General features: G+C 36.7%; 1 protein-coding gene across 3 annotated transcripts in view; it reads right to left on the reverse strand.

Moving 5' to 3' along the window:
- Positions 1-408: 408 nt before the first annotated feature.
- ATE1 (arginyltransferase 1) overlaps positions 409-15,943 on the reverse strand; it is an 82,375-nt gene continuing 66,840 nt past the window's right edge. For all 3 annotated transcript variants that reach the window (XM_068399296.1, XM_068399294.1, XM_068399295.1), the window contains exon 12: positions 409-3,535. In XM_068399296.1, coding sequence (XP_068255397.1) covers positions 3,357-3,535 — 179 coding nt within the window. In that variant the 3' untranslated portion in view covers positions 409-3,356. The remainder of the gene's footprint in view (positions 3,536-15,943) is intronic.

A 15,943-nucleotide genomic window follows, 5' to 3' on the forward strand; every position in this document is an offset into this window, starting at 1 on the left:
GTTGCTTGTCTGGCTGCCTACTTCAGAGAAAGGGGTTTTTTTCAACCAACTAGAAATGGTACAGCCTAACTAAAATAAACAGCTAGTCCTAGCTAGTCTCCATTTGTGAAAAGCCCGTTTATTTTATTTCATTTTATTCTCTTCACAAAAGAATTATAAATTCTGTTTCAAAGCATAAACTCTTCATTAATCTGTCTAGCTAGAACTCAAATTTAGTTCTAAAATGCCGTCATGTGTTTTGAACTGATAGGTCTCCCTTCTAATCACTGCTACTCTTTAACTTCCCTGATTCTGCTGTTCACTAGACACTTAGTAAACCTCCAAGTTAATGAATTCCTACAAAGTAAGACAGAAGTCACACTCAGAGCTATTATTTACACACTCAGAGCTATTATTTACTTATAACAATTCACAGAGACTAGAAATAACTTTATTTTCTATACTTACAAGTCAAACAGGCCTGCTGAAAAGCAATTACAAACTCAACATGCGGGTTCTTTTGCATTTACTGAAATGTGTTGATGCTGGAAATAAGTAAGCTCCCCATTTATTTCCAATTAAAACAAAGGATGGTATTTTTTTAGCACTGGTCACAGCTCTGCATTTTCTTACCACCATTTTATGCTCATTTATTAACAGACGATAGAACAAGGCAACCTTACTTTAGGGATTAACTCTCACAAACTAACTACACTAAGAAAACCTCTTATAAAATAGTTTGTACTAAATTAAATATCTCTAGATTCAGTAATTCTCAATGACAACATCTTATTAAATAAAACTTTAATAGTGGTGAATTTTCAGCTCCACTGAAGTCAGTGGCAAAACTTACAGCACTTCATCCTCAGACTCTATTCCACTTCTAAAACGGGGATAGAGGTATCAGTCCTGAAAAATACTGCACCAACTTCCTTCTAAAATAACACTAAGCAGCAAGTCACATCTCAGCATACTACATCAGATGAACTCAATTTTTGAGTTCATCTCAAATGTTGACTTTTTTTTTTAATTTTATAGATATATATTTGAGTTCAGTAAGCGGCAGAAGCCCAGCGTGCCACGGGGCTGCAGTTCCAGCGAAGGTCAGGAAGGGAAAGCACCGCTTCAGAATTCCAGGAAATAGTCAGTGCCCTTTGGTGGTCACACTCACGACAACTTCCAGCTCTACTCAATTTTTTGTTTTATACTTATCTCACTTTTCTTTAACTGCAGGCCTTAAAAACTCCCCAAGAGAAACAGAGCATTAGGTAAAGTCTAATACACATCTAGAAGGCGTATCAGTAACAAATAGTGGGCACAAAAAGATGAGGCTCGTCAAGAACTCTCAGTGCTGGTGTTAAGTCTGCTCCCTTGCAATTGAACAGAAACTTTAACTTCTCCAGGAGCACACTGAGGCCAACATTAAATGGTTTTGATAATTTTTAAGATTTTCCAAGTCATATTGGAATTCCTCTGTACCCATTAACTGATTTTATATCATATAAAAAGCTTTTCTCATTTATTTTGGTTTTAAGACGTATGGGCATCACTGCTTTTCAACACATTGGGCAGGCAGAAAATGTTATACTCTCTGACATTCCACCCAGTGGCAAGAGTATTCTCTCCACAGGAAGGAACTCTCTATAATAATGTTCATAAATAGTATTTAGTGGTTCTCCCATGGCAATAAGTTTAGATAAGACATGGACAAACTAAATTGTACAGTATACAGAAACTTCTCGGTACCAGGCAACAGATAAAAACATACCAGATATAATGCTGACAGAAATAATGAATTTTGTTGCAGACTGGGAGTATATCAGTACAATACATTCCAATTAATAAAACATAAAATTACTTTTTCAAATTACTGTTGAAGCTGTACTCTGTATCAATAATATTACAATAAGCAAACAGATATGGGGGAAAAAGTTAAATCTGCAATGCACTTGAATTCCAAAATTATTACATCTGTTCCACATAAAAATCAATGATTAATAATATTGGTCAAGTGTTTAAAATTAAATCAAGCCCATGAATGACAGGAGATGTAACCCTCAGAGGGTAAAACTGAATTTGATTCCTTTCTGGGGGAAAAAAACCCTACACATATATTCTTGAATAAGAATCTTCAAAGGTTAACAGGAAACTTCAAGTTGATTCAAGGTAAATACTAGCTCCTGTTACCCAAGAAGTTAAGAAACACAAAGGCATTGGTAATTGTTATGAAGTTGTAATGCATTACTGAATTACACAACAGTGTTATTTCCCAAAATTCCTGTAACTTGTATGACTTGATAGGGACACAGACTACTAATGATAACGTTCACGTATCAGATAATAAAGTGCTCTCATAAAGCATCACAACTTTCTGTGTTTCCAACAGAAGCATTTAGTAAACCTGTGAGCTGCTGCACCATGAACAGAACAGTCAGTAAAAACGCAGAAATATGGTATTTAAGTCTTCCCATACAATTCTGCAGAAAAAAATTGCAACAAAACCCAGCAGTGGTACCTCATGTCTTTTTTTTAGCTCTGAAATGTGCACTGAAGAGCTATAGGATAAACCTGCCAAGTTCTATTTCACATTAGTGATGTGCAGTAAAATACCCACTCTTTTTAGACAAAGGATAAGGCTTATACCAAAAAAACACTGTGCCACCTGGCTGCATATCTTTGGTATATTTATAGTGCAACTACTCTGTTTCATGTCTAAAGGGGAAAGTTTTCCAAAGCACTGCATCCTCTGCCACTGAGAATCTACTGTGAACTCCTACACTCACTAGGGCCTCAGACACAACCTACTGCTTTAAACAAATGAAGAATGTGCAGCAAAAATAATTTCTTCCTGTTTTCAAATATACTATTGACATAGAATTAAACCATGCCAGATTTCACATTAGAAAGTAACAGTACGTTTCAATTCTCTTGCAAGAGTTTAGAAGCATACAAATGCGAGCGTAAATTTCATGGTAATTTTTAACGACAGATATCCAAGGTGCTATTTGAAAACATTTGTAATTTAATTATTGTCAATCTAGGTTTAGTCAATCTTTGTCTCTGCAAAAAAAGACACCTGTTTTTCATTTTGCTGAGATCCTTAGAATTATTCAAAATGCATAGAAAGGCTAGAACTACTTAATTAAAACGTATTGCAAGCATGTTTTTCTGAACTTATATTGCCAAAGCCTTGCTGTATTGTAAGTTTTATTGGACTTGGCCTTTAAACACAGTACCATGTATTCACACAAGCCGAGATATATGCCTGTATTTCATACTGCTTTTTGAGTAGGCAAACCAACACGCAACTATAGTACATATCATCCAGTGGCAGTGCAATAAAACGTAGCGCCATCAAAATGCCATTTAATGATTTTTCAACTTCTAAACAACAACATTCTTTCCGAACAGGTCTGTCCAACCAAACTTGCATATTGCTGAACACTGGCTTCATCGCTTGGCCCCTTCCTTCTTTTCTTATACACGCTGTAAGGCATCATGGTTCTCTTGTGAAGTACTCTCACTCTGCCCAGTTCCTTAATACGACCTTCATCAACTGCGAAGAGAATCAGAGAACATAAAAATTAGTTATGCATATTGTCCACATGATCTTAATTTATGCAACTAACTTCAATATGCATAATGAAAACTGTATGAAGTAATAAAAACTAATCTGCAGATGCACAGCAGATGAAAGCAGAGCTGATCTACAGAGCAGTCCTCTTGAATCATGGCTGAAAACAAAACCTAGCTTGCAAAGTAACTGTGTTTGTGGTGTGTAAAAAAATAAATCATGCCTCACACATTTCTAATGGTGATATATAGCATTTCTGGAAATAACTCTACTGCTGTATTCTAAAATTCACATTAATTTAATGCTCACTGGAGCCCATTGCCAGAAGTGAAACTCTTATCTGGGAAATACTTTCAAACACAACCAACCAGAAGAGACTTGCTGTTATTGCCATATTGCACTTAATTACCGCACCGCTTGCAAAAGCCACCAGCACAGAGCACTCCCTTTCCCCACTTGTGGAAAGTGTATTAAAACCAGCAAGAAGCCTCCACACTGTTTGCCTTAGGTAAGCATTAGGCAATAAACTGCCTTCTCAGTTGAAACTCCCTGGCCCTCCAGCTCCCATCTTTTTTTTTCCTCATTTATACTGGTTTCGGAGTTTCTCTAGTAGAACAAAGTTAACCACATGCCCTCACTTCAAGTCTGATTCCCGAGCTCTGCACACCAACAGAATTTGCAGTGTGAACACTAGCTGGGTGGGCACCACACAATTCCTCAAGCTTTCAAAGATACACACACCATAGCTGAACCTTATTAACCTCACCTACAGACCCCTTGTGACTTAATTTAACCAGAATCACACACATCAGAGCATTGGTGAACAAGTTAAAACTTCCTTATTTTTATGAATCCAATTGATGCTACTATTACTGAATAATAATGTTATATAGCCGCTGCGGGTCAGAAGATTTGGCCCTACAGTGCTAGAAAACTCTTTAAAGAAAGTGAGAGAACATGCCACACGCCTAAGGCCATTGCAGGATAAATTAATAACATTATTATAAAATACCAGTAAAAGAAATCTTGGGAATTTTCTGAACCTCAGGTTTAAAAAGCCACCAATGTAAGAATCAACTTAAACACAGAATCTGAAATAGAAGTTTGAGAACAGAACCATATAAATTCCAATAGTAACAGAGAAGAGATGCTTACTAGAATGTCAGCATTTGAGGGCACAAGCTATGAGTCTTTTTTCAGCATCAGGACATTATTCTGACTGAAGAGACAGCACAGGTAGGTATAATTGATTAGCTTTAACTACAGCATCCATCTGCCCAAAATTAAAATATTTTATGTGTTCATGTACTTGCTTCGTTTAGGTTTGAACATTTAAAGCTCCTTCAACAGGATCTGAACGGTATCCACTCTACACTGTTCCCCGCTTACAACACCTGCAATGAAGCCTTCTGCTGATCATCCACTGACTCAAAAATCAAACCAACTGCTGTGGAAAACCAGGTAATACAAATAGCTACTTCAGGGGCAAAAATAGGGTTGTTTTTTTTTAATAAGAGAATAAACACAGGTAGAACTTTCTCAGCAAGTTTCACAAATGGCAACAGATCCAAAATGCAGAGGATGTGACACCAGCTCTGGGAAGCAAATCGGTCACCAAGGCTGTCTTTTTTTTTTTTTACATACCTGCTCCCTAGACTTGTCACAGGTAAGCTAAACAACTTGTCTGGAAGAATCTAAAGAAATCTGTAAGACAAATCTCTATTCAAATGTAGCCCTTGCTATGGAAAAGCTTAATACTCCCGTTTGGACCTTCTTTATGCTTTATTAAAGACAAAGGAGGTCATTAAATGCTTTTCTTTGCAAGACATTCTTAAGAACCTGCCCCTATTCATCCACAGAAATGGCTTATAAACATTTTTCTGCTGATTGCCTGAATTTAGTATGTGAAGCTTAACGAAGCCTGCTTTACAAAGTTCAGAATGACTTCATTACTTTTATCTATGTTTTGATTCCTAACACGAAAGCACAATGTATTTCTTAAGACTTAACTAGGAAAGCGTGGTTTGAAGGAATAAAATCTGAATAGTGCTTGCTAAGATTGCATTCTCCACTAATTATTGTTGGCAATTGCTTTAGACAAACACCAAGTCAAAAATACTTTATGGCTTTCTCTCCCTCTTTGAAATCCATTAGGTTTTTGATGTGTGGCCAACACCTTTCTGATATCCCAATGGGCTGTTTTTACTACCAGCCCTACTGCCTCTTCTATTACATCCTCCTCCTTTCTGAAAGTTCACCAAGGAAAAATTTGAAAGTTTAGCTTCTGGAGGTGACACAAGTGTAAAGTTATTTTAACTTCTTAAATTGGAAAGTTTATATTTACTGCACCTCTAGGCTGACTGTAAGTTTGTGCCCTGAAATGGATTTACGCCAAGCCTAGCCTTCATAGTCTCATGCCAAAAACATTTTCAAAGCCGTTCACGACTCACTGTTTGATACTGATTGCTTTCAAGTAATACTGAAGCCTGATACTCTGGATGAGTTCATCTTTTGGCTTGTAGTGTTCCTGGCCCCAGATTCAGTTTCTTACAGTAACTAAAGCTACCGTACCTCCAGCTTCACTCCAGCCTTACTGGCTCAGCTGAACTCTGTTCTTGTTGCTCAGCATTTGTACCCTTACTCCACTTTTACTCATCACACCAAGCGCAGTCAGTGCATTATCCTCCTTGCAATCAAGCCCATGCTAGCTCTAGCTGTGCAGCTATACGAAACAGTTATGACAAGGGTTCTAGAAAATTTGTTAAGCACTGCAGCCAAGTGTCTTCTGGTTTAAGGCTTGCCAAACCCTGCTGTAGACCAGTCCTTTCTTGGACAGATTTGTGGCATAGGTTTATAATGCAACCCTCAGGCCGGAGAAGGCTCTCCCAGAGCAACTGAGAAAATACCAATATTTGAAAAAAAATCACTGTAATATGAATACTTCAGACATGTTTTAAGCTTAACACAGACAGTATAAACTACATATATAAAGACTCAGTAATGAGTTTATTATCAGGAAAAGTTTAAAGCCAGATATGTTTGGTCTTACAAACTTACGTTCAATTGACTGTATTTATATTTGGTTTACACATTAATTGATTCCAGTTGATTCCAGATTCTTCAAATAAGGTTTGAAAGGCAGAAAAATAATAGTCCAAATGTCTACAAAGATTACCTGTTTTAGCGAACATTTTTGCATTGACGCCCCCCCAAAATAAAAACTTTAATGATAAAAATAACCTTCTGTAAAAGTACTTAAATATACATAATTTAAACTCCATTTGAAAAAGAAACCTTTTACTGAAATGTTAAGTATCAGGAAAATAATCTCAGGTACATAGTTAAGCTTTTAGAAAAGGTGAATAGGAACTTGTGTCACCATAATAACAAATCCGTAAGTTAAAATTCAGCCACCTTTCAATTGCTACTGCTCTGGAGGCAACACCATATGAATTCAGGAAAATACTCCCTTTATTCATGATAAGCAGAACAGATTTAAGAGAATTTAATGGAAAATAAAAGCAGACTGGGCTCCAGCATTGTTTAAAAAAGAAATTACCCTCCCAAAAAGAAAAATTAAATATCTGTTCCTGCTGAGCGGCACATGATAAAATTAGCTTTACATTTAAGAAGATGCCAACTGAATTCTAACAGGCCTTCTCTGCGTGACTGATGCTGGGACATAGAAGCAATCCCAATCCAAAATGAGATCATATGCTATACTGAATAAAATTACTTGTTGAAAATAAGAAAAACCTCTCTATCAATAACTATTATTTCCATGCTATATTAAAGAAATTTCAGTTAGACACTTCCATTTCTGGAAAAACTCAAGACTGATCAGACAGTGGAACAATATGTTAGGGCAACTTTAATCATTACCATAATTACGGAATGCAGTATTGTTACCATTAAAAAGCTGCTTTTTTCCTCCTCACACTTTCTCATTTTATACCTCCTGAGGTTCCCACTAACCTTCGCCTCACAAGTAGTTGGTGCATTAATTTATATAACCCTCAACAAGATAAAATCATGGGTTTGAAGACAAAATTTCTTTTGCAAGTGCATAATTGTTGGATGCCTCATCAAGTTATAATTTATAGCCAGTTAATTTTCTAAGGCTTGCTTCCTTAGCCATCACCCCAGTCCAGCCCTGTCTGACTGAGACCAGACCTTGTATGGCACCATTTCAAAGACTGTGCCACGCAGCTCAAGTGCTAAGTTGCTTCTTAAGATTATTGTAGAAACCATCTTCTTGTAAGTCCACATTTTGTTCACCTAAGCAACTTTCACTGGATCTTGGAACATATTTTTATGTTTTTTTTACAATTTACCTATTTCTGTGCATTCTCTCCTGACACCTCTGGAATCACTTCATCTTTATCATTCAAAATGACACTGTCACTAGATGTATAAAACATACAAGGTTTTATCCCTTAATTCCATTACATGTTTCAATATAGTTTAGATGGTAGATGCATAAAAAAACTCAACTTCAGAAAAACCAATTGAAAGTACCTGTCATTTTAGGAAACTGAGCAACCGTGGATACCAACTGTCTGTCTTTACACAAATATCATCCTGTAAGTCTCAAAGCTAAAAATACATCTGAATTCTTGTTGAATAATTTAACTGCCACTTTTTTCTCCTCTCCTCTATAGTCCCAAACCAGCAAATTATTTATATAGCATTTGTCTATTCAAATTTGAATATAGGAGAGATTTCATATATAATTCAACCTGGCCACCGTGATCCCCTAAAAAATTTGCAAAGATTGCAAAGAGGTGTTAAAATTCTTTGTTCCCACCCCCATATCACTATTAAATGCATACACAGAGGATTTATTTTCTGCAAAAACAAAGCTAAGTATTGGTAAAAAACAAAGTAACAAGTAGAAGTGACCTAAAGACCCTCTACGCAATGGTTTGTCTTGGCAGATGTCAGGCAGATATTGGTTTGATTTCTTGGCCCAGCCACACACACGGATCTTCGTCAAAAGGCACAGGCACCATTGCTGAGCGACACTGAGTAACAAGCTAAAGGTAACAGCAGTGGCCTTCAAAGGCAGCCTCATCCAGCAGTCAGACCCAGAAATACTTCTGTACTCAGGGGACAAGGAGGAATGTGACGAGCAGGCAGTCTGACACACTCCTGTACAATTCAGTTTTTATTTCTTTGCACAACCCAAACCAACTTCCCCCCAAAACTGCAAGCTCCCTCCTGAAACTAAAACACGATTTTCAAATGCTGATATGCATTCCTGCTGAAATACCAACATAAAATAAGGAGGAATTATTTTACCATTTTTATTCACAGTAATGGTAAAATGGGCATCAGTGTGCTTTTTACATAGAAATTCAAAGTTTTATGTTCTGAATTTTTTGCTTACAGTGTAGGAATTGATTAGCATTTTTACAAAATTATTTTGGGAAGCCGATACCCAAATATTTTTATTCTCCAAGTGCATTAATCTTTATTATTACTACCTAATATAAGCTGAAGTAAAAAAAAAAAAAAAAAAAGCTCCATTTGATCAGCAAGCTGGTGCAAAGCCGTACAACTGAGACTCTGAGAGAGGCGAGTTTGCTCTGCAACAGCCTGCTGCAACTCTACACAGGCCTGGAGCCAACATTGTGTTGAAAAAAGTGGGATGGTTCAAAAGAGTTTGTAGCAAATTATTACTAAACCAGCTTTTCAGTGGTGGCTGATTTGGGTCAAGCTGGTTTTGATCAATACTGGTTTGGAAAGACAGCCTGCAGCAGCAGTGTTCCGTGCTGCTCTTCTTCAGAGCTATGCATGATGGGTGCCGAGTCAATGCTACCTCATCCCCTTGAGTATATTGCTCACAAACGTGACATTTTTAAATTTGTCAGGGGCATGAACTAGAGATACAAGCAAGCTAACATTTTTTTTAAAGTACATTTTTCCATTTACAGGAAAATACGTGAAGAAATCATTACAAATAAGTGACAAATTTATTGACTTTCTTATTTTTTAAATAAGAAAAAGGACAACTGCCGATTTAAAAAATCCCTACATTAATCACAAGAAAATATTTCTTACATTTTTCTGTACAGAATGGATTCAGAATTAGTAAGAAGCCTCACTGAGCTCTGGTATTTCGAATTCAAAAAAGAAACATGGCACTCCTGCTAAACTCTGAAATGATGTTTCTGATCATAAGTTTCAGTTTCCTTAAATGCTACTCAAACCCTCTGGAACAAAGAAAGTATTTATCCATCTTCACTTTGTGCTTCTGCATCCACGCTACACAGAGAACCTGGATTTTATTTTCTCTACAGCAGGATGAAACAGTGGAAGAAATGAAACAGGCAAAGAACCAGTCCTAATTCAAAATGTAAAATATTTAGAACTGTGCCATTAACTGAAACCTGTGATCCACTTTGAAAGCTGTCTTTGAAGGAAACTCCCATGTAAATAACTCACATTATAAATTAGTTTCCATTTTGCTTAAAAATAGAATCTCAGAAAAACTATTTTTACCTCTAAACATTAAATTCACAGGAGAAAAAGTACGAAGATCAACACTTGACAGCTGCTGTGTTTTCAGACAGACAGCCCAAAGGGTATGCTTGGATTTTGGTTTTGTTTCAAGTTGTTCTTGGTTTTTAATTTTCAATTTTGAAGCAGTTAGGACTTGCATAATTTTTAAAGATGAACAAAATGTTCACATTTTCTAAATCCAAGAAAAATAACAGGTTTAAAGTTTAATTTACAAGGAGTTTAACAGTTTCACAATAACTGAGCTTTCAAGCTAGGTGTAAAAATGGCCAAAAGCAGCACCCATCGTTTGCTGGTTACACTATGGCAGCGTTCATTTATTTGAGAAACATTACAGCCTTGTCGAATTTTTTTGACGAAAAGCTACATCTAGTTTACATGACCTTGTCACAGTTAACGATCAATGATTTTAAAACAAAGAAAATTTAAAAGGAAGAAACAAATTAACTTTTCAAATTTTATGACTGAAATATAGGAGATATTAATTACTGGAAATAGAAAACGTTTCCACCTCAATCAGAAGCCTAATGTATCTGACCTTTGAATTTAAGCTCACTTCTTACTCAAATTAAAGTAGTATTTCTTTTCCTTCACCAGCAAAGCATAGAAAGTCATCCTCAAAACCAAAAGAGAATACACAACGACAAGAGAAGCAATACCCATTAATAATAATCTTCATATAAAACAGTGAGTTGAAATGTGTTTTTTCTCATATTGTTTTGCTCATACTAGTCTCGTACATTAAGAAATATTAAAGACCAATATGCCTTGGAGTATAAAAACACTAACTTGAACCAAAATAAGAGTACAGTTAAAACAAAGCATAAACAATAACAAAACAAAAAAAAAATCAATTAAAAGAATCCTTAATTAAAACCAGAAATCACAAGTCACAAAGGAAGTACAGTAAAATGCTCGGGGTATTCTCCATCAGCCAACTCTTTGCAGTTATTCTAACAAGAGAAAAATAGGAACTTTTGAAATCATTGTTCAAAAAGAGAATGTTTCCAAGGAGAAAAATGCTTCTTATCAACATATTATCAATGATCCTTAAAACATGAACACAGAAGAATTACAGTTTTACAAGTATAACTTATGGGGAACCTTAAAATGGGTAAAGACAGGAAGCTGCAAGAAGGATAAATCCTAAAGACCTCTTCTGAACAAAACTTTTGGGCTTTGTGCCTGAAATCATACAACTAGTTTATGATTTGCAATTCAATCTTGAGAAGCAAGCAGGCTAATCACTTGACAAACGCATTCAAAATCCGCTAACCCTGCTGTGCCACACGGAAACAATAACTCATTGTGTTTTGACTCTTATTATTCTAGTAGTAAACATGAATAGGGGCCAATGGAAAACATTTCCTGTGAATACAGCAATTCATGGCAGTTCTCGTTTTCAGCTGCAATTCACAGCAACCTGCAAAGGCTTCTGGCTTACCTGCAAATACAATCCTTTGACTACATTGCCTACCACTAAAATCCAAGTATGGCTCGTTGTTTTGGACACATTTGAAAGAGATGCACATAAAACAATAGGTATAATATTCCCTGTTTATTTATGAGGAGCTCTCATACAATACAATTATTCTAACCTACCTCAATTTATTACCCTGAAATGTAATGACTGAGAAATGGCTACCAAAGGGCTAGATTTAAATGATACCAATATTTCTCCAAGGACTTGCTTTTCAGTGATGCACTATAAAAAAAAACTAGTAGTACCTGGGAAAATGTTAGTTAAATGACACTGAATAACTTCCCATCTAAAAATAGCATCCAATGCCTCCAAAAGCAAGATGATAAGACCAAAAAAAAAATACTCTAGCATATGGCAAGTTGACAAAGATAACTATTTCACTTCTAGATGCTCTTCCAGAAGACAACAGGAACTAGTCAATTCTTTTGAAGCTGTATCTCTGACACTGTTCTTGATAACTTCAGATACGAGAAATGGGAACGTGAATTGCCAACGAAGAGTACTAACTGCATGCCTTGGAGCCTTTTGTGTTTTTTTTTTTTTTTCTTGTTTTAAATACCCTTTTTGGTCATCTAGTCAACTTTCAATTATGCCTTCAGTTTAAATGCACCATGCATACAAGGACCACACGCAGACCTGCAGCATGTACAGCTCTGTTTTAAATGCACGAACACTGTGAGACACTCGTTCTGGGCATGGCCCTGCAGACTGTCTTCCTGAACTAGGTTCTGCAGCTGCAGCACCCAGGCAATCAGCAGACTGCACAAGGTAGTTTTGCAGATTCAAACTAGCTAGTCAAAGTTTTACAAGCTCGCTCATGCTCCAATTCATTTTTGCTGGACTCTGAAGGCATTTCTAGTACCTGATTCTGATCACACTGAGTTCTGGAAAGGTTTAATTGCTCTGGGTCAGCATTGATGAGCCTGATCAAGCTTTATCCTGCATCAGATGCATCTCCCCCATGCTTCTCAGAACCTTTGTTAAGCCGAGTTCTTCTGTTCCTCAAAGTATCCAACTTACTCAGAACAACACAGGAACGTTCAATATTTTGAGCTGCTCATTTCTCTTTAGAGAGAGAAAGGAAAATCATGGTCAAAATCCAATGAGCACTTGGAAACAGCACATGAAAGCAACTCCAATTCACTCGCTAACAGGGAATTAAAACTGCACACATATCTTTTCAGAAAGTTTAGCAAGGTACCTGTCATTTCAAGAATATCATCAAAAGTGACTCAGTTACTGTTGGGAGAGACACATTAAACATGCCATTAAATCTGCAAATTAAAGGTGGAAAATACTAAATTAGGGATGCATCTTAAAATAGAAAAGATGAGGGATGGAAAGCAGCTGCCACAAAACACTTCCCATTAGGGATGAATGAAATATTTCATTCATTTCTTATGAAAAACACGAATAAATATTTTTCTTAGATAAACACAGAATGCTTACCTCATTACTAACTCTAGTAGAACTTTAAAACTAGTAAGTACACTGACTTCTTAACCAGAACAGCTTATTCCGTCTATTTCCTGAACATATTTTCCATAAGAAAAAAACAGAAACACTCCACAAACTGCATTCAACTGGTAGCTAAAATACCTTGTAATTCAGTAGGATTTACCCAAGAAGCCAAATACTCAACTCCACTAAAATCAGTAATTTTCTAACTACAAAGTGACACTAATGAGTCAGGCTACATTTGTGGCATGAACAGTGCCTAAGATAACGTACTGACCTTCATGCCTGGGTGAGAGCAAATCACGACTCTCCTTCCCAGTACCTGCATTTCTGCAACATCCAGTGAGTGCAAAGCTGACATTTATGACATGTAGAAGTGTTTCAGACTTTATTTTCCATGTCAAATTAATTTTACAAGGGCTAACAACAGAGGAATAGAGTTATTGACTCATTTTATGTATTTCAGAGTCATTTTGCATTGCACAAACAAATTAAGAAAACACACCTTGTAACTTTAATAGGCCATCGTCACCCTCTGGATTATAATCTTGCTTCCAGGGAATTAAAAACTTTTTTTGTGGCTGAGATAGAAATATGAATTAAAATAAAGGGAATTTTAGCAATTCTGGATGGAGTTTTTTATTCCCTATTACAAATATATTTCCCATCCTTATTTTCATCACATTTATGAAAGAATAAAAAATATTGGCAGCTTTGTTTCTTTTTCTGAAGTAAAATCTTCCCATGGGACTGACCCTGAGCCAGCTGATAGGAAAGGGGTACTAACAAGGACTTCAGACTTTCACAAGAAGGCTTCCCTGAAGGCAGTTCCACTTTCAACCAGACTTCCAGGGACTTTTAATCACAGGTTTTAATGACACTTCAAGCCAACAGCAAAATGCAGTACTGAGCCCCAAGCTTGCAATGACAGTAAAACCAATGGAATCAAAAGCAGTATAAAAGACAAGAGTTAGAGGGTTACGCTTTAAGGAGTTACAGCTCCAAAACATGGGATGGAAACAGGAAAAAATCTGAAGGAGTAAAAGAGTTAAATACTATTTATTAAAATATTTGAACTGTATAGAAGCTAAAATGGCAGAAAGCAGTATGAGGATCTTTCAAAAAGAAGGGCAAAGTCCTCGTTAAGATTGATATATGAGAAGGAGGAAAAAAAAAAACAAATACAAGAGTCAAGCTGAGAATTACAAATGCAAGCATTTCCATGAAACAGGCAAAACCAAAACAATTGGCAGTAGCTTATCAGCTAAATAAATCAGATTACAGCAATCAATTTACTGGCTAAATTAATTAAAACATGGAATCAATTATGTTGCATGTGAAAAGTCAGGATGGTGTCACCAGAGCAGAAAGTAAACATGTTCAGAGGCAGCGAGGACCGTTACAGAAGGTCTGACCCTGGAAAAAGCTTGCCATGGCGGCTGGTAACGTGGGGCTGAGCTGGGACTCAGCGCGCGTCTGTGGTGTTGCTTCCACAGCTGCTCTGTATCTGCACCTAATTACAGCTTTTAACTTTTATCACATTTGGAAACTAATCCCACATGCTAGTTATCCTCAGCATGAAATAAATCTGCATGGTTGCTCTACTTATTCCATATTATTTGATTTTTAATTTCTGTTCTTGTGTTTCTAACACCTTCTGAGTATGGAAAATGATTCCTACAAGATTTGGCAGTCCTTGTCCTTCCCCCCATTCCCCTGAATCTCACCAACTAATGAGTTCACTTCTGGTCCAGTCACAAAAAAAAAGTAGAATTATTCTGCTAGAGAATCAAATGTCACAACATCCAAATGGTGAAGGAGTATCTTGAGCACACAACCCTCCAAGATTCATCTCTTCAGTGCAAGGAGAGGTAAAGTATGCCAGGATATCTTTATTTTTCAAGTAAAGTCCTCAAAAAAATTATGTAATTTCAAAATACATCTGTTCATTACACAATCTCTGTGATGGTCATTTTGGATTAAAACATATTTTGGGGAATTTTGCAGTCCAAGCCAAACGTTTCATAGACTACACTAGAAGTCAGATGATGGTGCTTCTTGAGGGGCGTTGGTTTACTCTGCTACATGTATGTCAGAAGCAGATATATTTAGAATATCAATTGTCTTTGTTTAGCCCGCACCCAGGGCTAAACAATATCCAGTTGTTCTATCACCCAAGACCCCTACTCAGCTGAGAGAGGGAATTGGGAAAAGGAGGGAGACTGATGGGTTGAAATTTAAACAGATTTAATAAAATAAGAAAACCAATATCAATGCTAATACAAAAGACACAAAGTTATACTCAGCCCATAGAGTGGTGGCAAGTCCCTCCAGGGACAGTAACTGTTGAGAAGAGAGAACAAGGAGGGAGAATAGAGCAGAGCAAAGAGCCCCCATCCCCAGCAGCTTTCCCATTTATAGTGAACCTGACGTTAATGTTACAGAACACACCTGTGGGCCAGCCTGGGGCAGCTGCCCTGGCTTTCACTGCTGATGGCCTTGATCACCATCCCACAGCTGGCCACAGACTGAAACAAAATCCAACAGAAAAGTGACTCTATAAATTTTATCCCCGCAAAATCATGCCATCAATAAATACAAACTTTTAAATCACAAATATTTAGCAAAGTTTGAGACTTGCTAGAACAATGCAAAATGGAGTTCATATTATGACCGTACTTGAAATCGTATTTTAAAGACCTTCCTGGCTTTGCAATTGATTGTTTTAGGATACTCCATTGCAGAGCTGATGATTCAGTGTAATTTCTAACCCAGAAGCCAATTTACGGAGTGCCAGTCATCTAGAACCCACAAACTAAGTTAATAACATTACCTTTTTATTACAGAAGCACTGGAATATTTGAGCATATTTTTGCATATGAGGCTAAAACCCCATGCCAGTCATTTCAATTTAATCCAAACATACT

This window comes from Nyctibius grandis, chromosome 4, assembly GCF_013368605.1.
Source record: "Nyctibius grandis isolate bNycGra1 chromosome 4, bNycGra1.pri, whole genome shotgun sequence".
NCBI classification, from domain to species: Eukaryota; Metazoa; Chordata; class Aves; order Nyctibiiformes; family Nyctibiidae; genus Nyctibius; species Nyctibius grandis.